This window comes from Canis aureus, chromosome 23, assembly GCF_053574225.1.
Source record: "Canis aureus isolate CA01 chromosome 23, VMU_Caureus_v.1.0, whole genome shotgun sequence".
In the NCBI taxonomy this organism is placed as follows: domain Eukaryota; kingdom Metazoa; phylum Chordata; class Mammalia; order Carnivora; family Canidae; genus Canis; species Canis aureus.
The window spans coordinates 16718294-16741754 of record NC_135633.1 but is presented as its reverse complement, the minus strand read 5'-3'; the positions used below and the strand labels follow the sequence as shown (position 1 = coordinate 16741754).

Below are 23461 nucleotides of genomic sequence, written 5' to 3'. Positions count from 1 at the left end.
ACTTTTGGTGGGAACTGATGCTGCTACTATGGAAAACATATGGAAGTTCCTCAAAAAATTAAAAATAGAACTACCCTATGATCCAGCAATCTCACTTTTGGGTATATATCCAGAAAGTTGGAAATCAGGATCTTGCAGAGATCCCACATTCATTGCAGCATTATTCTCAATAGCTAGGACATGAAAGACCTAAATGTCTATTCACAGATGAATGAAAAAAATATGATATATATATGTATATATATGTATAAAACACAGAATGTTATTCTGCCTTAAAAAAGAAGGAAATCCTGCCATATGTGACAACATGGATGGACCTTGAGGACATTATGCTAAGAGAATTAAGGCAGACACAGAAGGATAAATACTACAGGATACCACATATACAAGGAACCTAAAATAGTCAAACTCAGAAGCAGAAAGTAGAATGGTGGTTGCCAGGGGCTGGGAGTGGGAGAACCAGGGAGGTGTTAGGCAAAAGGTTCAGATTTTCAGTAGTGTAAGATGAATAAGTCTTCCAGAATCTATAGCTAATAGCAGTGTATTGTCTGTTTGAAAATTTGTTAGAAAGGTAGATCTTTTGTTCAGGATTCTTATTACACACAATACTATTAATAATAATGGCAAGAGGAAACTTTTGGAGGTGATAGGTTTATGGCATAGATTGTAGTGATGGTTTCACAGTGTATATTTATTTTCAAACTCATCGAGTTATAGACATGAAATATATGCAGCTAATTGTGTGTCAATTATATCAAAGTGGTTTAAAAAGGCAATAACAATCATTTACTTTGCTCTGGAATCTGGGAGTAGATAGGCTTCAACAAGAAAGCTGTTTCTGGGGCTCTCTCATGGTGGTGGTAGTAGGGCTAGGGACACTCAAGCAGCTGGATCTGAAACTATAGGGGCTCTTCAGGCATTACTTTCTGTCTGGTCTTTCTACATGGTGGCCTCAGGGCAGTTGCACTTCTTACTGGCTAAAGGCTTCCAAAGTGTCCCAAGAGAAACCGGCCAAGCTGCATGATCTTTTCTCACATAAGCTCTGATGTCATGGAGCGCTGCGTTCACCTCAATTCCCTGTGACAGTCACAAAGGCTATGAAAATGAGCACAGTTAATATACATTAAGTTCTTCAAGCCAGTGCTTGGCACAGAGGAAGTACTATGTGTATCTGTAAAAAAGAATATACAAGAATTTTCTAACTAGGGCCTTAAGTATTTACAAATAAACACATGACCCACTAACTGGTCCATGAATAGGAAGCTTCTGGTGTCCACTGACTCCACCTACTGTGCTGTCCTGTTCTCCTTCACTGTTCCTTCCTTCTTGACTTCCACATGGAGATGCCAATAATCTGTGTCTCTGTAGCTACCTGCCAGTGGAGATTTGGGCCTTGAGCCTTCCTATGAACTCATTCTTTTAGTTATTCAGCAATTATTGATGAGCAGGTCACCGTTAAAGGCTCTGGAGACAAAGTGAATATGGAATCTGCATCTTCCTCTGGCACCCGTAGAACCATGGCAGGTCAACCTGTTAGCTTGCCGGTAAGAGAGATCTCAGCCCCGTTAGCTCTTGACATCATGCAGTGGGATATATAGTATTCTATAGGAACTACAAGGTTAAATGTGTGTGTTCCTGTGGTAATGGGGTAGTGTGGGTGTAGCAGGTCAGAGGAAGGACAACAGATATGGCATGAAGACATGTGCATATATTTAACAAGAACACCATTGGAAGAATTACCATAGAAAAAATGACATTTGAGCTGGGTCTTGAAAGGTGAGGAAGAACTTTCTTGCTGGGCATTTCTGGCAGAGGAATAGAATGTGCAAAGACTCAGAGAATGTTTGGGGAACATGGATAGTTCTAGAAGAGCAGATAAAGTGGCAGCTCCCGGGAATCCTGCCCAGAATTCCCAAGTTACTCCCACTTAGGTGGTCTTAGGTAACCTCATATGGTGCCCCAAAACTTCCAAGTCAGATGGAACTGGGTTTGAATCTCAGCCCTGGCACTTGGGTCTTCTGTGACATAAGATAAGCCATTTAACCTCTCTGAACTATAATTTCTTTATCTGTAAAATGGGGATAATATCTTCCTCACAGAAGGAGACAGATGAAATGAAACGATGTATGGGAAAGCCACTGGCGTTGTGCCTGGGCTGCTTGTGGGTACTTGAGAATAGCAATTATTGCCTTCCTTATAGAGCTACTCTGAGGTATGTATGTGCAGGCACAGCATAGGGACTTATATCTGGCAGTTTCCTTGCCTCCTTACTGCCTAATACCCCCCCCTTTTTTGACACTGGGATGGTTTATGTCCTAGAGAATAATTGGAAGCAAATTAATAATTGGAGACAAAGCTGGGTCCCATCTCTTGCTCTGCCACTTACCATCTGTGATTCTGGCAAGACGACATCCCTTCTCTGAACTTCCATTTCATTATCTGTAAAATGGGAGGTATTAAGACCTAACTCACAGGGTAGGTATGAGGGTTAAAAGGGGATAATAAATCTCATGTGGCTACCTTAGTTTGTAGGAGCTCAAGAACTGTTAACGTGATGTGAAATTGCTTTATGCAGCATAACGCACTGTACAGTGTAAGGAGTTATTATTTTATTAAGGCAAAATTCCAGGAGCCAAAGGTTAATGGCTATTTCAAGCCAAGGTTTCATTTTTCTGCTGATTCTTGTTGCGGGTGGAGTGGTGGAAGGATGCCTTTGTTTCCTGTACTATCTGGGGATTGACATTGTTCTTGACACTCTGCAGCAATCAAGACAAGCCACAGTCACACCCACCCAATGTCAAAACAAAATGCTGTAGGGTTGTGTCTTGACGTCCCATGGCAAAGAGCATGTTTGTGATTGTATGATATGTGATGAAATGCGAAACTTGGACGGCATGGTAAATAAGCTGAATTAACTGTGAAACATATAATGATGTTTGAAACTTGAAATTAAAATTTTTTTAATAGAAACCATAAATTAAGAAAATTATGAGCGCCATCTTGTGGCGAGATCTCTATTAAAACGTCATGTTGGAGAACACTCCCCCTACATAGAGCTTCTAAAAAGGCAGACAGCATCTGTCCGTCCATTCATTCAGCCATCCATCTACTTTCCTTTCATTCATTTGCATAAGAATCCACTTAATAATTTGTTCATTTGTTTGAATGTTTGCTATAGTTTGGTCTGGGAGATGCCAGGACCCTGCTTGGAAGGAGCCTACAGAGGGTGATGTTAGGTATCAGCAAATCAACCACTCTGGGGAAACTTGATGGAGGGCGTTTAAGTCAGCTCTTGCTATTTATTGTTGACATGGAGGAGACAAGCAGGGAAGGCTTCCTGATGGAAGTGGCATCTAAGCTGAGATCTAAAAGGTAAGATTTTAGATATGAGGAGAGCCTTAGGGCCGTGACTGGGGTTTCTTCTGTGCTGTCACATTTATTGTTGGTCCTATAGTCGCCACCTTAGTAGAATGGCAAATTGGAGGGTATTCAGCAGACAGTGGTCAGTGTGGTGAGGGGATTCTTGAAGGAAGTGGGGAAGAGCTGTGAAATGAAGTGCCTGCTAAATGGACAGATTCCATTACATAAGATTAATGCTATCTATTAATATTAGACGGTATTAATAGCTGCCATTATGTTGAGTTTTTCATTTAATAGAATTTGTTAAACTCACATCAGCAGGGTTGTGTTAGCATGGGCTGTTGGCCAAAATGTGAGAATGGCCTCATTATGTATGGCTGGACACATAATGGTGTTCCGTACCTGGAGCCTACCTCTATTACTTGTTACAGGTTGTTAATTGATAAATGCTTTACAGAAAAAAGGCCCAGCAGCAAACTGGTTAAACTGGCCAGTGCTCAGCCCACATCTGAAGGATGGATGGCCCTTTAGCAATCATCTTCTGTTCCCTTTTCAGGCTCTCAGAATCACTGCTGTGCAGAACCAACATTTGCCCAGTGAAGCATACAGTAGCAATAAGGGGCCTGAGCAGAGCCTGCTGTCTTCAGGCAGAGCAAGTGCTCTCTAGTTCAGCACAGTTCCCGACTGTACCCCATCATCTCCGGACACTAAATTATGTGTCCGTTATCTTTTGGATCACTTTTGTAATATTGTTCTCCTTATGATAGAGCATGTCTCCATACTCACCTCTTTAGTAACCCTAATGAAATACAGACCAAAAATGAAAAATGGTGGAAAGTATATTTCTTTGGGGGATTAAAAGATATTCATGTGCATTTAATATAGAAACCAAGTATGTCTGTGTCTTAGACCTTGTCTATCTCCTTCATTCACATTATTTCCTTGGACTTTGTATTTGCTTCAGGAAGACCAGGAGCAGCCCTGGGCAGTGTGGGGGAGTGTGCGTTGTTGACCTTCACTGCCACCCACTCTGTCTGTACTGATGCCTCCTTCCCAGACCCAGCACTGTCTGCGAGCAGGCTGGCTACATTTAAAGGGCCCTGGTTGGGACTTAAGGGCAAAACCTCCACATTTCAAAACTTCCTTCTAATGGATTCTTCTTTTTAGTGTAACTCAAATCAGAAGTAATATGATGTTTTATTGGAACGGCTTTCATGTTTCATTTTCTGCAATTATGTCTAGAGTAATTTGTTTTCTCTGTGGCCAGCAATTGATCTGTGAATTCACTAGTCTGGCTCCTGCTTCCCAGCCCTCACCAGTTCACAGCTGGGGTAAATGGATTTTCAGCTCCAGGGTCTGCCTTTCCTGTCCTCCTTCCTCCAGCCTTTGGAGCTTATCCTGTCTCCAGGCATGGGGATGGGAGCAGATGAAGAAACCATGGGGATGAGCATTAAGGGTGTCCTGCTGCCTGGATAAATCAAGCTCTTACTTAGATTTGGTGCGGGGGCTTCTGCTTTGTCCATCTGATCAAATTATAGTCTTTGAGGACCTTCCAGAACCTCCTGTTCCTGTTTAGAACAGTTAGTGTGGTCAGATGGAGCTTCTTCACTAAAGCTAATGGTCCTTTCAGCATTTTTCAGAGGAAAAGATAATGAACAAGGTGCCATAAAGAAAGTCAAGAAGTTAGTCTGACGAATTAAAAATATCCATACCCACAGGCTAGTATGGGACAAACCTCACTGTATTAGAAAAATTGATTATGTAATGTTCAGAAAGTACTAGTGCTTCAAGCTTCAATGACGTATAGACCCCTTTTAAGGGGGAAAAAGTTGCCGGGTATTTTATTATCATAACTTAAAATGTACAGATATTAACCTAAGTACAATCTCCTTAAAACCAAGACAAGTGTATAAATTTAAATATAAACCACACTGTGCAAACATAAACTTCAAAAAACTTACAAATTGATAAACTATAAACAGGTTCTCAAAACCAGTAAAATCCCTCTATTCTCAATATATTTTTTTAAGATTTTATTCATTTATTCTTGAGAGACAGAGAGAGAGAGAGAGAGAGGGAGAGACACAGACAGAGGGAGAAGCAGGCTCCATGCAGGCAGCCCGATACAGGACTTGATCCTGGGTCTCCAGGATCACACCCTGGGCCGAAGGCAGGAGCTAAACCACTGAGCCACCCAGGGATCCCTCAATATCCTTTGTTCTAAATATCATGCCACCTTTGTTTCTACAAGATGTAGCAAGATTGTTCTTCGCTTGACAGTGATTATATCATTTGTGTTGAAGTTCCTCTTGTTCATTTTTCATCAGCCTGAGACAGTTAAAACAGTTCTATTTGGCCCCTATGCTGTCATAGACACAAACTGACATGTGGACACAGAAATTCTGTGGCTTGTCTGGTCAGCTAGTTATATTGATTATATTTTTAGACTTTCATTGAAACAAAAACACAAAACTAACAACAATATCAAAAAATTATGAACCCAGAGAAAAAGTTCAAAGGTGTTAGTTTGAGAAACACCAGTGTGAAAAGCCCGATGGCCTGGCTGTCTCTGTGTGATGGGGTGGGAAATGGAGGGAAGGAACAGGGCTTAAACTGTCAGAGGGCACCCAAATCAGCTTCTTTCTAGCTGCTTTAGTTTACATCTCTTTGAAGCTGGCCTGTTCTCAGATTTACTCGGGAGGTTGAGGCAGCTCAGCTACTCATTTGAGTCCTGGTCCTCAGCTACCATTCTGCCTCTGGCTTTGGGCTGCCATACTTCTCTGATGGCCAGTGCTTGCTGTCCTGCCTAGTGCTGGGCACAGGAATTGAGGGTTTATGTAACAGAACCTGGTCACTTATTGTCCAAAAACACAGATTAGAAACCCTAGTTGGAAAAAAAAATTCATACTATTCTATGTTTGAATGTATATGTTTATCATCAGGAGAATTTTAGGTAATAGTCATTGGAAGGACCCAAGGGAACCACATATATTCCAGCTTTAAAGCATCATTATGAATAAGGAAGGAACTCTGATGGAGGAAATGTTCAAATAATGCCCAGGAGCTCAATTGCCTTTTTCGAGATGGGCAGACAAAAAGAATAAAGGTTTCCACCCCAAAACCCAATAAAGCATTCCGAGTTGCTACTGAAACATAGTGTTTTCAGCCTCCAAATACTGACCTATTTGGGGGACACTGAGGCAGGGTAATGCTTGATCCATAGGGCCTGCCCTTAAGGTCCTACTGACAGGCTTGGTTCACCTGCAACTTGCCCTCCATGGTCTTTGGAGTCATCAGAGGCCAGGACGGACTTTGTCTTGCTTCTTTCTGTGGAGCCAGTTATCCACAGCCCTGCCTGCCCCAAGAATCCAAGTACCAAACCTCGAGGAGTATTTCAAGTTCCCTTAGAGTACTTCTACCAACCTCATCTGAACTGACAATGCACCTTTCAATTTGACCTTTCTACTCTTACGTTCTCTAAAACTCAATGGTCTGAATTGAGTTGTATTGGTTCTGTATTTGTGAAGTCATCTCAAATATATTTTAGAAAGAAGTGGGATGTGAATGGATAAATTATGGGCACACATATAGCAGGACACGTATGGAAGTTAGAGGTGGGCTCTGGAATCAGACAGGCCACTCAAGAGCTGTGCTACCTTAGACAAATTGCTTGCTCTTTCTAGCACTTAGTTTCTTTATATGTAAAATAGGAATCAAAATAGTATTTATCTCATAATGTTGTTGAGAGGACTAAATGAGGTCTGACAGTGTCAGTGTCTGACACCCACTAGGTATTCAAATTGTAATTTATTCTTATTACCTTTTTTTAAGAGATTTTATTTATTTATTCATGAGAGACACAGAGAGAGAGGCAGAGAAGAGAAGCAGGCTCCATGCAAGGAGCCCAATTCAGGACTTGATCCTGGGACTCCAGGATCACGCCCTGAGCCAAAGGCAGACACTCAACCGCTGAGCCACCCAGGCGTCCCTGTAATTTATTCTTATTATCATTGCTATCGTTATTATTAAGCAGGTTAGGCACAAGGGCTACCAAATTCTCCATCCTCAAATAGCTTCTAACAGATCTGAGGTCTTCTTGGGAGACACTCAGAGTAGGATCAGCAGTCAAACTGATTTGATGCCAAACCAACTGAATTTGGGGCCAGAGTAAACAGAATTCACCCCCCTCACCCAGTCCCAATTAGAGCAGGATTAGTTCTAGAGCCCTGTTCCAGAGTGAGATGGCACACTGAGGCTGAGAATGTCCGGGGGGAGAGAGGGAAGATGGCAAGCCCAATTTTCACAATTTCATATCTGAGTCTTCACTTAATTTGCAAAGCCTCCCTCTGCCTTCATTGGATGATGACCCTGAAGACACGGTGAAGAAGCTGAGTCCCACCAGTGGCTGCTGCATATTGAGATTCAGAGGACCCTCAGGCCATCCTTCCTTCCTAATGGCTGGAAACATATGTCTCAAGCAGGATTTATAAAGATATCATTTCATTCTTTGTCTCATTTCTGAGTCAGTACACAAATAGCTTGTTTTCTGGAGCTTCAGGGAAGCCCAGATTGACATGTTAGCCAGCAAGTAATGCGCCTTCTTTCTTCTTCTGTCCATAATGCATTCAAATCCAGATAAAAATATGTCGAAATTCGTTCAAAATCTATCAGTTGGGCCATTTTCTCAATGACAAACAGATGGCTCCTTTGAGTTATTCAGAGGGAAAACATTTTTCCCTTTTGTTCATCTCAGTTTTTATGGCTTAAAAGAATTAGTGTTTAATCCCAATTCCAAAATTGTTAATTAGTTTGTATTTGCTTCACTAAATCTGTTAAATAGATTTTTATCACTTCAGCTATATCTCCCTGGCAGCATCTGGTGTCAAGTTTGCAGAAATAATGTTGGTTTTACAGCCAAAAATCAGAGGTTAAACCCCCAGGACTACAGATGTGACAGCATTAAAGGGAAATTCATCACCCCAAAGGCTTTCATTCCCATATATTTTAGAATCAGCCTAAACGCAAACCAATGTTCTTTTTCCCCTTTCATTCTCTAGGAGCACTGTGGCTCAGTTGCTTTTTGATTTATTTGTGTGGTTGTTGCTGATGAGAGCTCCTGGGGAGACCTGAGCCTACCCCTGCCATAGCCTTGGAAAATTAGCAGAGGCTCTTTTTGCTCAACCCCTTCCTGTTGCTTGTAGAGGCTCCCATCCTGGACTAGGGCTACACAAGACCAATACAATTCATCAGTTCAGCTGATAAAAAGGTTGTGTAGGAAGGTTGTGCAGATACAAGCTCTATAACTTTCTATAGGTAGGGGCATAACAGTACAGTGGCAAGAAGAGTAAGGCAGTGTAGTGTCCGTTGCAAAAGAGCTGCTTTGAACTTGAATCAGTGCACTTTGGAGGAACAATTAAGTGAAGTAAAGCAACTAATATGGGGGTATTTGGGTAACAAGGGAAGGCTGCTGGACAATGATCCATCTGGGTACCTGTAGTAGACTGAATAATGGTCCTTAAAGATGTTCAAATCCTAATCCTTAGAACCTTTGAAAATTACAGTACACAGCAAAAAGGACTTTAAAGATGTGATTATGTTAAGGTTCCTGTGATGGGGAAAGTACCCTGGGTTCTGTGGGTGAGCCCTAAATGTGATCACAAATGCCCTTATAGGAGGAGAGGCAGAGGGAGATTAGATAGAAGAGAAGAAGGAGAGGTGATGATGGAAACAGATTGGAAGCGATTCCCTTGAAGATGGAGCAAGGATCCACAAGCCAAGGAATTCAGGCAGGCACCAGCAGCTGAAAAAGACAAGAAAATGGGTTCTCTTCTCAGAGCCTCTGAAAGGATCCAGTATGGCTAACACCTTGACTTTAGTCCAGTAAAACTGATTCTGGACTCCTGCTTAGCAGAACTGTAAAAGAAGAATTCAGTTGTTTTTTTCAAGCCGCTACTTCTGTGGGAACTTGTTACAGCAGCTGTACAAAACTAATACAGGTATTTTTTTCCTTGTCTAGTGCCAGAGAGTTCGACTCCAGCAGACAGAGGTAATTTACAGGGGCAAGGAGAGCCAGAGACCAGCCACAGAGCCTTCATGCCCTCAGGGAGTTAATTCCTACTTGGTAGAGCTATGGGCAGCTGCAGCTGGATGTAGAAATGGAAATAATGGTTATGAAGCTCTGTGAGTTTGGGAGGAACATTTCTGAAAATCACAGACAGGAGGCAATAGCATACATATTGGCATATTTACCTAAATATTAGGAAAAGGCTGGTAAGCATGGACAGCATAGGTCAAGGGAAGGTATAGAGCAGAGGTGATCAAAGAAGAGGATCTGGACAGGGGTGAGGCCAGAGATTTCTTTCTTTTCTTTTTAAGATTTTATTTTTTTGAGAGAGAGCAAGAAAGAGTGAGAGAGAGCATGACCAGAGGTAGAGGGAGGCAGACTTCGCACTGAGCAGGGAGCCTGATGTGGGGCTCCATCCCAGGACCCTGGGATTATGACCTGAGCCGAAGGCAGTTGCTTACCAACTGAGCCACCCAGGCGCACCAAGGCCAGAGGTTTTACCCTTGCCACATGAAAGTTTCAGCAGACAGCAAACCCTCTCTGGTCACACCCTTCAGTGTTGTTATGGAGTGTGGAAGAGGATCTGAGCGTATGGATCTCTGGATCCACTATCCCTGTTTCATTCAGAATAACTCTCAGTTTATATGTTGGACACAAATGTTGGAGTTTCCAGGTGGGATTTCATTTAAGAAAATATTTCAGTGATGGAAAAAGATTTTTTGGTAATTTAAAAAATTTGATGTAATTTTAAATATCAGAAAATTGCAATAATACAAAGGACTCCCCTATACCCTTCAACCAGATTCACCAAGACTCAGCATTTAGCCTCATTTACATGATAATTTGTTCTCTCTCTTTTTTAGAAAGATATTATTTATTTATTTGAGAGAGAGTGAGAGAGCACAGAGGGAGAAAGAGAAGTAGACTCCCCGCTGAGCAGGGACCCCCCAACTTGGGGCTCGACCCCAGAACCCCGGGATCATGACCTGAGCCAAAGGCAGACGCTTAATGAATGAGCCACCCAGACACCCCTTATTCTCTCCTTCTAAATATAAATGTATCTGAACCATTTGAAAATAAGTAGGCATTATATGCCTTCATTCCTAAATATGTCAGTGTTTATGAGAACAAGTACATTTTGTAATTTGTAATTTGTTCTACAGTATGATTATCAAAATTGGAAAATTTAACATCAACAAAATGCTGTCATCCAATCCACAGTCCAAATTCAAATTTTGCCAAATGTCTTTATAGCTATTTTTTCCTGGTCCAGGATCTGATCCAGGTTCACACATTGCATTTAGTCGTCATGTCTCTCCAGTCTTCTTTAATTTGGAATGTTTCGTCAGCTTTTGTTTTTCATGGCCTTGACATTTTTGGAGTACAGATCAGTTATTTGGTGAATTACCTCTCAGTTGGAGTACAGTATTTCCTCACTATGGGATTCAGATCATGCATTTTTAGCTTAAATACCACAGAAGTGATGCTATATTCTTTTCAGAACATTGTATTGGAAGGAAAGTGATGTTGCTTTGTCCCATTGTTGGTGATGGTGACCTTGATCCCCAGGTCAAGAGGATAGTGACATCCTCCAGGTCTCTTTGCTCTAAGTTCTCATTTTCCCCTTTGTAATTAAGTAATTTGCAGAAAGATAGTTTAATACTAGGTAAATCCATTCCTTATCAAACTGCTACCCACTGGTTTTAGCATCCATTGATAATTCTTACTTCAATCTATTACTACTATAATGAGTGCCAAGTGGTGATTTTCCTAACTTCATCATTCCTTCTACATTAATTAGTTGGCATAAATCTGTAAGAAATCTCTTTTCTTTACCTCTCATTTATTTATTCATATATTTAATTATGTCAGATCCACTCATAGATCTTATTTTACTCATGGGTTATAAGTCATTGCTACCTCTGTTCATTTTGACACTCACATTAACCCAGGCTTGACCAATGGGAGCCCCATCAAGATGGCTCCTAGGTTTTATGATATGTTCCTATAATTTTTAAAGCATTTCTTTACTTTCTGTGACAAGACATTCTAGGTCCTTCTTTCTTCAACCTTGGAAGTAGCCATTTCTCCAAGGAACCCCGGTTCCTAATACTATTATAAGGAATATTAAGAGGATCTGGGTGGTATGTGTGTTCATTGCTACTGGCATAATATTGCTTCTAGGCCTGTTCAGCTTCCAGATCTAGGAAACACACATACACACAAACACCTATCTATCTATCTATCTATCTATCTATCTATCTATCTATCCTATAACTGTAATTCCAATCCTACACCACAAAGTTCATCCTTAGCTTTTCCCATTCCATATTTGTAACAGCTATCTCTCACAGTGAGAAACTTAGCTCCCATCACTTCAATCTATTTATTCATTTGTCAATCCTAGTTTTCACAGAAAGTGGTTTCAGAGTTGCTAACCCATACCATTGCAAGTACCAAGACTATAAGTAGAATTATTTACTTACAGTTCTTTTGTCTTTAGAGTGAAGGTACATGGTCTTAGCACTGCGCTTGAAACTTACTTGGGTTTGTTCTCTTGCTTTTTCCCCTTTCACTATTATTATACTATTCTTTTAAATTATAGTTAGGTCCATTTTTTTCTGTTTTTATTCCATTTCAGAGTTTTAAACCTGGTATCCATATTCACTTGACTTAATTTTTAAGAAAGTATTTAGAACATTAATATGATCTCAAATTCCAAACGGTTACTATCACTCCCTTATCTACTTGGCTCCCACCTATGAATGACCATTCTCATCAGTTTCTGGTTTACTTTTTCTCAATTTCCTTTTGCAATTGAGAAAGCAAATGCATGTAATTTTCTTATTTCTTCTTTCCACACAAAAGGTCGAATACTGTATATACCCTTGTTGCAGTCTGCTTTTTCATACACAGAATATGTCCTGGAAGTCATTCCATATTACTTTGTATAGACCATCCCTATTCTCCTTTATCACTGCACAGTACTACCTTGTGTTGATACCATTTGGTTTATTTAACACATCTTATGTATGAGCCTTTAGCTTGTCTCAATATTTTGCAATTACAAATAATGCTGCAAAGAAAAATGTGCATATATCACTTTGTATTGTTGCAGGTGTATTTTCAGAGCAAATTCCTAGAAGTGGCTTTCTGGAACAAAAGGTAAATGCATGTATAGTTTCGTTGAATACTGCCAAATTCTGCTCCATAAGGCTGTACCATTTTGCATTCGTATCAGTTATGTATGAGAGTGCCTATTTTTCCCCAGACTTGCCAACACAATGTGGTGCCAAGTTTTTAAATTTTTGCTAATTTGCTAGGTGATAAATGGTATTTCAGTTTAGTTGTAATTTGCATTTCTCTTTTTATGAGTTGAACAACTTCTCATAAGTTTAAGGAAAATTTTATGCCTTTTTTTGGGTAAATTGTTCATGAGTTTTGCTCATTTTTCTATCAGGTGTTTAGCCCTGTTTCCTCAATTTTTAAGAGTTTCTTATATATTGGGGATATTAGACCTTCAACTATGATATATGTTGCAAATATTTTTTGTTTTGAAAAAAGATTTAATACCACTATTTTAGGTGGTCAGAAAGTAGCTAAATATGTATGCTTGTGTTGATTGTTAACAAAACCTATGTTGTTTACTCGTGTGTGTGTGTGTATGAAATGATTATAAAGCTTTAAATATCCTTGATTCAGTCTAGATTAAAATTAAATAGCCTTTTTGAAGGATGACTTCAGCTACCTCCATTTTGACCTCATTCTGTACTTTCTAATTGATTGAGTTCTTCTTTCCAGCTTATCTCTGAACTCAGGCAGAAGACCTTGCAGGCAAAGCATTCCCTGATGGGAACCAAAACTACCCCTTTAAGCAATAGGGACTGCCCTGAGCCATCAAGCTCCCTTCCGTGATTGACTCCAAGACAAAGATGGACCTGACCTTTACTGCCCATCTTCCTGTACCCACCGATCTTTATCCCACATTTTCCTTATATAAATCTGTAAGTATTTTCAGCGCTTTAGAGATAGTCTTTGAGATGCCAATCAAATGTCTTCCCGGTGTTGGCCTCACTGAATAAATTCTTTTCTTGTTTCACCACCACTTGTTTCTCTGCCTTTGGATTTCATCAGCAGTGAAAGGCTGAACGTGGGAACCCTGGAGCCAAGTGTTGTCTCACACCTGTGCTACAGTTACATTTTCACCAAATGGTGTTAGAGCAACGAGATATCCAGAGGCAAAAATAAAATAAACATTGACCTAAGTCTTGTACTTTATACAAAAATTAACCCATGATTCTGGGTCTTAGACTTAAATGCAAAAACCTAACACTTTAAACTTACGGAAGAACACATAGGAGGGACCCCTGGGTGGCGCAGTGGTTTAGCGCCTGCCTTTGGCCCAGGGCGCAATCCTGGAGACCCGGGATCGAATCCCACGTCGGGCTCTCGGTGCATGGAGCCTGCTTCTCCCTCTGCCTATGTCTCTGCCTCTCTCTCTCTCTCTCTCTCTGTGACTATCATAAATAAATAAATTAAAAAAAAAAAAGAACACATAGGAGGAAAATATTTGGTGTCAGGTTTAATCCAATTGGTAGTGAAATGAAATAGAGAGGCCAGGCAAAAGTTGGTGGAGGCAACCTTTTAATGGGACCTCTCAGGCGAGGTTCTGTGACCCAGCAAGGGAGTGAAGCCGGGGAAGTTGCACCCAAAGGGAGTACATGCAAGCTTTTTAAGGGGGGGAGGCGTAAGAGGTTGTGTCTATATGGGGTCATAGGTATTAGGCATATTACTGGTGGAATCGGTATGGGGCGATAACTGCTTATGCCTTTATATGGGGGATGGGTAAGATGCAGTTCAGGTTTCCTGCATAGGTTCTGTCTCCCAGTGATGATTTGTCCTTGGGTAGTCTGCTGGTGGCAGGAAAGTTCCAAGGCAAGGTAACAAGATGAAGGGTCCACTGCCATTTTGTTGGTGCCTCCGATCCCCCTTGATCCCGCCTGCCCAACATAGGGGATCTAAGGCTAGGCAGAGTTGACTTGATAACAATAGCACAATTCAAAAATGGATAAATTAGACCTTACCAAAATTAGAAACTTTTTCTCTCTGAAAGCCTAAGTGAGGAGGATGAAACAACAAGCAATAGACTGGGGAAATAAAATTGGAAACCACATATCCGACAAAGGAGTAGTATCTATAGTAAATAAAGAACTTTCAAAACTCAATAGTAAAAAACCCTAAACAATCCAATTAGAAAATAGGCAGATGTTATATAATGCCAAAATAATGGTACAAGGACTCTTGGAAACAGTTTGACAATCAAAAAAATAAAAAATAAAAAAAAATAAAAAAAAAGAAATGCAACTACCAAACAACCCAGCAATGGCACCCTTGAAAAATGGAGACTTATGTTCACACACAAGTCCATGGACAAATATTTATGGCAGCTTTATTTGTAACAGCCCCAAACTGGAATCAGCCCAGATGTCCTTCAACAGATGAATGGCTACACAAACTGTGGTTCATACATACCATGGATATTAGTTGGCAGTAAAAGGAACAGACTATTGATACATGCAACAACTCAAAGGAATCTACAAGGAATTTTGCTGAGCAAAAAAGGCCAATCCTCAAAGGTTACATATTATATGATTCCATTTATACAACATTCCTGAAATGAGGACATTTTAGAACTGTGGGACAGACTAGTGGTGTCCAGGGGTTAAGAAGTGGGGGAAGAGTAGACATGTGGGAAGCAGATGGGTGTGGTTATAAAAGTGCTAAGGGGGAATCCTTGTGTTGTTGGAACTGTTCAAAGTCTTGCTTGTGGTAGTAGACAGATGATCCTACACAGGGGATAAAATTGTACACAACTTAATACACATGCACACACACAAATGAATGTAAATAAAGCTGGTGAAATCAGGATAAATGGGTGGATTGTATCAATGTCAATACACTGGTTGCAATATTAGGCTGTCGTTTTGCAAAACAAACCAAAAAATTTTGTCATCCCTGAAGGAAACTGGGCAAAGTGTACAAAGGATCTCTCTGTATTTTCTATAATTACATGAGATCCTATAATGATATTCATTAAAAGTTTAATTAAAAAAGTAAAGTTTAAGCCGAAGAGATGGGTTTTCAGTAAAAGCTTTGAAAGAAACTTTAAGGAGCCATCAATTTTTCAGCGTTGAGAATATAGAGTCCTGGGTCATCATTTAGCTGTTGTTTTCACCAGTGATTTTCAATAGGAGTGACATCATTTCCAAAGGGGCGGAAGTTGGTTATGGGGCCAGGGTGGGGGTGGGGGTGGGGGTGGAGGCAGGGACAACAAACACTTGAGATACTACCATGGTGGCTCTCCAAAGGATAGAAACATATGTATATACATGTAATATTGTATACCTATGGTATTAAAATTTCATAAAGTTGGGGCTATTAGGGAAAAAATGATCTAAAAGGGGTCCTTAGGGAGATAATGAGGAAAAAAGTTTGCAATCATTGGTTTAGACCAGTGATTATCAATTGGAGTCAGTACCACTTTTTCTGGGTGTCTTTGAAAATGTGTGGGAGTGTTTTTGGTGACACTGTGGGGTGTCCGTGATATTTAATGAACGAGCCCAAGATTGCCAACATGCTACAATGCATGGGACATCCTTCACAATGAGAATATTCTTTTCTTTTTTAAAAATATTTCATTTATTTATCCATGAGAGACACACAGAGAGAGGCAAAGACATAGGCAGAGGAAGAAGCAGGCTCCCTGCAGGGAGCCTGATGCGGGACTTGATCCCAGGACCCCAGGATCATGCCCTGAGCTGAAGGCAGATGCTCAACCCTCAACCGCTGAACCATCCAGGAGTCCCACACAATGAGAATGTTCTTACCCCAAATGCCAGTGGTACCCTGATGAGAAATCCTGGCTTAGCAACTATTTATATACTCTGTACTCAAAAATTGAAATTAAATTTATTCTTACTCTGTATCTTGTCATCATAAAGTTGAATTTCTAAACCTGTTGATTAAGAGGGGCAAAGAGTTTTCCCTTAATATTAAACAATTTTATTGTTAACTTCCAAGATTATTGAGCTTGGGAGTCTAAAATTTTGTTATAGGAAACAAACACTTATTAGAATGTCCTTATTCTAATAAAGAGTATTTGTTACTTTTTTTTTGGTAGGAAACTGTTTCTGTCTTTTTTTTCCTGCTCACAGTTGTAAACTCTATTTGCTGTAGAAGATTGATCTTATTCACTTTACTTAACATCAATTTTTGTGTGATGTTAACTATAATTTCACTGATATAGTGCTAATTAATGAGTAAAAAGAACAATATAGATTATTTATAAAAAGAAACATAGCTATAAATATGCCTTATTTTAAAATTTATTTTACAAGTAAAATATAGGGATTCTTATTACCTTGCAAATAGAGAATCTCTTTTTAATGCTATTTCTCGGTAAGGTTTAAGCTCCCCCCATTCCTTCCTTCCTTCCTTGCTTTCATATTTATAAAGCTTGAGCTAAAGGAATCATTTCCGGAGGGCACAATTCAGATGGCTTTTGCAATCACCATCTTGGCATCTGAATCAGAGCAGGAAGGTGTTCCTTTTACAAATGGGAGGGGGGTCCCAAACAAAACTTCTGTTTTGTTACCCATTATTTTTTTTAAGATTTTATTTATTTATGACACACACACACACACACAGAGAAAGAGGCAGAGACACAGGCTGAGGGAGAAGCAGGCTCAATGCAGGGAGCCCGACGTGGGACTAGATCCCGGGTCTCCAGGATCACACCCCGGGCCAAAGGTGACACTAAACCACTGGGCCACCGGGGCTGCCCTTTGTTACCCATTCTTTATCTAAACATGTTGTGTGCAGAAACTCATCGTGACAGCACAGCCTGCTGTGCAGACATCGGCTGCCCAGGATGGGATCATGGACAGAGAAGGCAGGCAGACATGGGATGTATAGATCCACTGTAGAGAAAAAAAGCTGAGAAGATGAGGATTGCCCAAAAGTTTCGATTGTAGAGACAGGGAATTCACCATCAGGAGTTAGAAAAGCATAGTATACAGTCTGGATTACTCAGATGCAGGTTGTAGTGTAGACACTGGTCCTGCAGGCCTCAGTTATGTAGGCACAGCCTGTGATAAACTCTCAGTCCTGGTCTTTGGGCAGGTTGTAGGGCATCAGCCCTGGGACAGCTACCCATTCATGTGCCGGGGAGGGACTGTGATGTCTGCAAGGCAGGAAGGCAGCTCTGAGTCACTCTACTCTAAGTACTGGCTTGGAGCTTTCCTTCCATCTCCACTCCCACCCTTAAGGGATTCAGGAAATCACCTTTTTTCTGTTTTGTTTTGTTTTTTCATTGATGCTCAAAAGAAAACTCTCCTAGGCACCGCTGCCAGTAGGATCCACTCACTAACTCATTCACCAAGGGTTTACCAATGTGGGCATGTCCTTCTAGGCATGACCCAGTGATAGCCCACGCCCTAGGGAACGCAGAGGCTGGCAGCTGAGACAGGTGTGCACACACATTCTCTGATGCCGAGTGGAAAGTGCCAATAGTTCTGGTAAAAGCCACGGTGGGAGCCCAGAGGAGGGTACCATTCTTCTCTGGGTGTGTGGGGGTGGCGGTGGGCAGACATGGCTTTAGGAAGGAGAGGCATTTGAGGTTGGCTTTTTTTTTTTTTTTTTTTTTTTTTGAGGTTGGCTTTGAAGGAAAAAAAAAAGGATTAGGAAAAGCAAGGTAGGGAAAGGTGTTCTACAAAGAAAAGGCAGGATAAACCACGGTAGAGAGGCCAGAAAGCCTCTGGCCTGCTGAGGAACAGAGGTGAGCGTGTCAGCATCAATACAACATAGTGCGTGATGGAAATGAAACTGGCCAGGTTAGTGAGGACAGCCTCCTTTTGAGCCTCACTAATGTGCTTGCAAGGTTATAGGATAACTTCTGGGGATTCTACCCTGTATTTGGGGAGGTTTATTTTACCCTCATTTCGGTATCTCCCTATTGGCTCTCTCGCCTAGTGGCACCTCAGTTGAAAGTAAGTCAAGAAGAGTCTCATTCTTATATCCTATTTCCCTCATATTTCTAAGGGATTGGGAGTTTCATGGGGGAAGAAGAGAGGGAGACACATAGACACAGAGATACAGGGAAAGGGAGAAAGACCAAAACTGAGGTGGGGGTAGGGAGAGACAGAAAGAGAGAAGGAAGGAAGGAGGGAAGGAGGAAGGGAGAGAAGGATGGGGAGAGAAAGAGGGACAGATGGACATAGGGGGAGACACAGAGGGAGAGGGAGCCAGATTCATACCTGGAAGCCTCTCAAAGGTGGGTGCTGGCAGGGCTGGCTTTCAGCTGGTCCTGGAGACCACCAGAGGTCAGTCTTGGGTCCTTCGAGAGGAAACCAAGAGGTACTCGCTAAGTACCGGGCGCACCTGAGGACCATTCAGAGGAATGTATTCCACTTTAATATACTATGGAGTTAGCAGCTTTGAAACTCTTTACCACCAAGGGGTCCTTAAAACCAATGAAGCAGGAGTCTCAGGAATGACCCCTGTGTCAGGCCTGCTTGTTTATAACCCTCAGGGCCACAATAAAAGGGGAGTTTAATCACCTAGTGATTCCATTTGTGGGGCCCAGATGTACGAACCCACTCCTCAGGCCCTGGACTCTGAGCTTGGGAGGCAATGAGTTTGGGGCCGGGTCTAGTTGAGAAGGCCTCAGGCTTGGGCTAGTCCAGAGCTGGCTTGGTCTGGGCCTGGTCTTGAAACTTTGGTGCTGCCTTACTGGCTTTCCTGTTACGGAAATCCACTTCACAGACGCTGTCAGGAAAACATGCCAGTCCAGCTGTTTCTACTGGAAGCTTCCCAATGTCCCCGTCCCTCAAGCTCAGTGAGAAGATTGGTTTTAAGCTAACCCTGCACACAAGGGACCCTAGGCTTCTCAGCAGGGAGCAGGTTTTGGGACTTGCCTACGATCCTACCATTTATAGAAAAGGTACTTGAGGTCTGGAGACAGAGGTTCAGTGACTTGTACAAAGCTGCACAGCTAGTAAATGGCAGAGCCACAGCCTACACCTGAGCCCCAACAGATGAAGAAGACTGTTCCAGTCCTTGAAGATCTTACACTTGAGTGGAGCACAAGCCACTAGCATGGACCGGGGTGGCAAAGGAAGGCCCACCCAGCAGCTGAGTGTGGAGGGCTGGGTATGTACTGGCAAAGTAGGCAGGTGGGTGCTGTGGGGAAGAAGAGAACAGCAGAGAACAAGTTAGTACAACCTTCCCAGCTTCTTCTTGACTGGTGTGTTGGGACAAGGAAATGGGCAGGTGCATCCCCGGTGAGTGGGCCAGTGCGTTTGTTGGGACAGGCTCCGTGTGAGTGGTCAGTGGCTGTCCAGGGTGGTTGTGACTGGCGTGGCCAGTCCCTTTGGTTCTAAGCCTCAGAACGAGGATGGCATTTGTGGTATACCCAAGCCACACACTCCTGCACTGGCCTTTCTGGTAATGAGGTTCCAGTTTGGGTGTCAGCAGGCAGCAGGTCAAGATCTCAGTGTGGGGGTAGGTGGGGATCAGCACAGCCAGTTATGGGCCGTCCTCAGGCTGTTTTAGGCACAAGGGAAATTAGCAACAGCAAGGAACTGTGTCCCTTAGGCCATCTGAGCTTCGTCCTGGAACCGCCCCAGTGGGCAGTGCTAAGCCTCAGAAAACGCGATCAGGAATTTTAGTTTCTTTACCAAATATCAAAAAATCCAGTTGGCCAGAGCCTTGCAGCTCTTCACCAGCTCCCACCCCAATCTCAATGGGCCTTTTCCAGGGGGAAAGAGGCCCCCCCTTTTTTTTTCTTGAAACTCTTTTTTTTTTTTTTTTAAGGTTTTATTCATTTACTCATGAGAGATTCAGAGAGAGAGAGAGAGAGAGAGAGAGAGACTGAGAGGCAGAGACACAGGCAGAGGGAGAAGCAGGCTCCATGCAGGGAGCCCGACACAGGACTCGATCCTGGGTCTCCAGGATCACGCCCTGGGCCGAAGGTAGTGCTAAACCGCTGAGCCACCGGGCTGCCAGGAAAGAGATGGGTCACCTTCCTTCAGAGAGCCTGATGGGGCAGAAAGCAAGGAGGGGCCACACACCCAGAGGCTGTCCCTCTGGCCCAGACTGGGGACTCCAGAAGGACCCCCTGTAAAACCTCAGAGCCTCCTGGCCTCTTTCCTCATCCCTGCTTGAACACTAAGAGGAGCCTGAGAGTGGAGAGCCACCAGAAAGAGAGCTCTTCTGGGCTCTGCCTATGGAAGAGTCTGGAGTAACCCAGCATACTAATAGGACCAAAAGCACCACTCTGAATTGAAGTTCCCTCTCCCTTCTAGGGCTTCTTAGAGACCATGGATGCTCCCCATTCTTGCTCTGAGGGACCTCAAACTACAGATAACCTCCATCAGAGGCATGTTCAGAAGCACAAAGCCTCTGTACCACTGACTGTCTCAAAAGCAGCTTATTGGGGCACCTGGGTGGCTCAGTGGTTGACCATCTGCCTTCAGCTCAGGGCGTGATCCTGGGGTCCCGCGATGGAGTCCTGCATCGGGTTCCCCTCAGGGAGCCTGCATCTCCCTCTGCCTATGTCTCTGCCTCTCTCTCTCTCTCTTTCTGAGTCTCTCATGAATAAATGAATAAAATCTTTTTTTAAAAAAGCAACTTGTTTTAATATTGATAGTGAAGACTGGGCTCAGGTTGGTCATTAGTAATAAAAACAACAAGAGAAATAGCGCCAACTACTGGGAATTTACTGTGTGCTGTGCACCGTTCGAAGTACTTTACGTGCTCGTTCACTCTTTGTAAGAACCCTGGGAGATAAGTGCTAGTGTTACTCCCATTTTACAGAAGAGGAAATGGAGGTTTAAAGATCTCAAGTGCCTTGTCTAAGGTCATACAGCTAATGAACAACAGGGCTGGGGGATGAACCCGGCCACTCTGGCTCCACGACCATGCTTATAATCCATGATATGATACCACAATCCAAAGTGCCACTGGAGAGCCTGCGTGCTAACTCTCTTCCCATGGCAGAGGACGAGAAACTGAGGCCCAGAGAGTGGAAACAACTTGCCTAAGGTCACATAATGGGTTAGTGGCAGAGTTTGAACACAGACCCAGGCCCTCTAGCTCCCAGCCTACAGTACCATGTGGCCACCATTCACACCAAACCAAATCTCAAGTCATATTAGCTAAACCTCAAGCTTTGTGTTGACCAATTGGAACAGACTAGAATTATACTCCTGGCCTTAGAGGGTTCAACATATCGTAACTCAGCTCAGGCCCTGTCAGCTTGCCAGAGGATACGGGTAACATGAAATAGCACCTCAAACTGTAGAGATAACCTCTGACTGGAGCAGGGTCGAGGCCTGGCTCTGCTAATCCCCTCCGTCCCCCCCCCACCCCCCGATTTTCCATGTCCGTTTCTAGGCCAGGGAACACATCCTGGACAAGAGAGAAAACATGGCATTTCTTTCCTGTGTGGAAAAAAAATATATGCAGGGTTTTTTTTTTTCCCTTCAGGCAAACAGGCTCCCCTCAGATCACAAATTGTGACAGGTTTTTCATGGGAGGCACAGGCTCTGACGAGAACAGAGAGCTCTGGTGTAAACAACCCTCAGAGAAGGAGTAAATCATCTTTTGAAATGTTCTTGGCATCTGTTCACTCACTAACAAAAATACCCTGCTTGGCATAGCCATGGTCAACTCGAAAACCCGCTCACGAGGCCTGGCAGTTTTCGAGGTGTGGCTGCGCTTTTGAGGAAGGCCTCGGTGGTTGACAGGAGAAGACTGTGGTGTGTCCTGGGCCCCCCTGAGGGGTGATGTGGGCTGGGGAGTGCCCAGAGGTGCTCGGAGCTAAGCCGTGGCAGCAAAACTGCGGTGTGGAGATCAACCACACCGTGTCAACGGGCTCCCCAGCAAGCAGCGCGTGTGCCTAGCTCGGTGGGTGTCTGCTGAAGGCAATCGTATAAATACATTTATAAATAAAAGGAAAATCCTGAATCGTGATTCCAAACAACAAGCTGCTCAAGTGTTGGAAGAGGAGAGCTGGCTAAGCGGGGGCCAGGGTACAAGCCCTGGGGAGCTTTCTCTGAGTGAGCGCCCATCGTGGCTGTCAGCAGCGCTAATGAATCCATCCTAGGCCGGTTACCATTGGCCTCGATTCCACATCAAAGCCAGAGATAATCCCTGTAGGCTCTGCTTTGGTCAGCCCATCAGTCCAGATCTGAAAAATTGGTGTCTACTTCCGGGACTCACGTGTTTAAGGGGATTGGGGCAAATTGGAACAGAACCCAGGGAAGAAAGATGCAAAGAGGTGAAACCACGTCATGTTGTCTGAAGAGACTGGGGCTGTCAGGCTGCTGAGCATGGGTCTCGGGGAGCAAGGAAGAAAGAGGGAGGGGGAGCTAAAGGTTGTTTTTGAAAATGTGGAAGGCTCTCACGGGAAGAGAAAATTAAGTATTCTGACTTGGACTGGAGAGGCAGCAGAGAGTGAAAAAAGAGCATGAGCCTTGGAGCCAGACAGACTCGGGGTCACGTGCGAGCTGGCTCCTTCACATTTTGCTGCGTGGCGATAGGCAAGCCACGGGACCTCCTCAAGATTCAGTACTTGATCAGTAAAGTGGGGACAGAAATGCTTCTTCAGCGTTGTCAGGATTATACCCCACTGAGAGGACAGAAGTCTTGCAAAGGAATATAATTGCCGAGGAAGAGTGTGAACCCAGGGAAAGGGCAAACTTTCTAACAACCACAGCTGGTTTTGAAAGCTGACTTGCTTTTTTCCGTTGCTTTGTTTATGCTTATGTTTTTCTCCCAGAAGAATACTCTTACTTTTATTCCCTTTCCTTGTGGCCTGCCCGCTCACATTTCCTCATATAAATTATTCAGCTGCTCTTCATTTGTCACTCTTCAGAAATGAAAAAGAGAACACACACGTACAACCGCTTATTTTTCAGGGGCTGGTTGTCCTTTTGCTTAGCTCTGAAGAGGCCCTGTCAAGTCCTAAAATGGACT

At 42.9% G+C, this 23461-nt stretch overlaps 1 protein-coding gene across 16 annotated transcripts in view; it reads left to right on the top strand.

The window, feature by feature from the left end:
• LOC144294659 (uncharacterized) overlaps positions 1 to 23461 on the top strand; it is a 209573-nt gene that overhangs the window by 85901 nt on the left and 100211 nt on the right. For 11 of the 16 annotated variants that reach the window (XR_013362034.1, XR_013362036.1, XR_013362037.1 and 8 more), the window contains 2 exons: positions 12543 to 12589; positions 13226 to 13523. Coding sequence is in view for 5 of the 16 variants with exons in the window: in XM_077866472.1 (XP_077722598.1) it covers positions 12543 to 12589; positions 13226 to 13339 (161 nt within the window). In the remaining 11 variants the exon portion in view is untranslated. Of the gene's footprint in view, positions 1 to 12542; positions 12590 to 13225; positions 13524 to 23461 lie in introns of those variants that run through there. The other 5 variants (XR_013362032.1, XR_013362033.1, XM_077866473.1 and 2 more) reach the window with 1 other exon arrangement.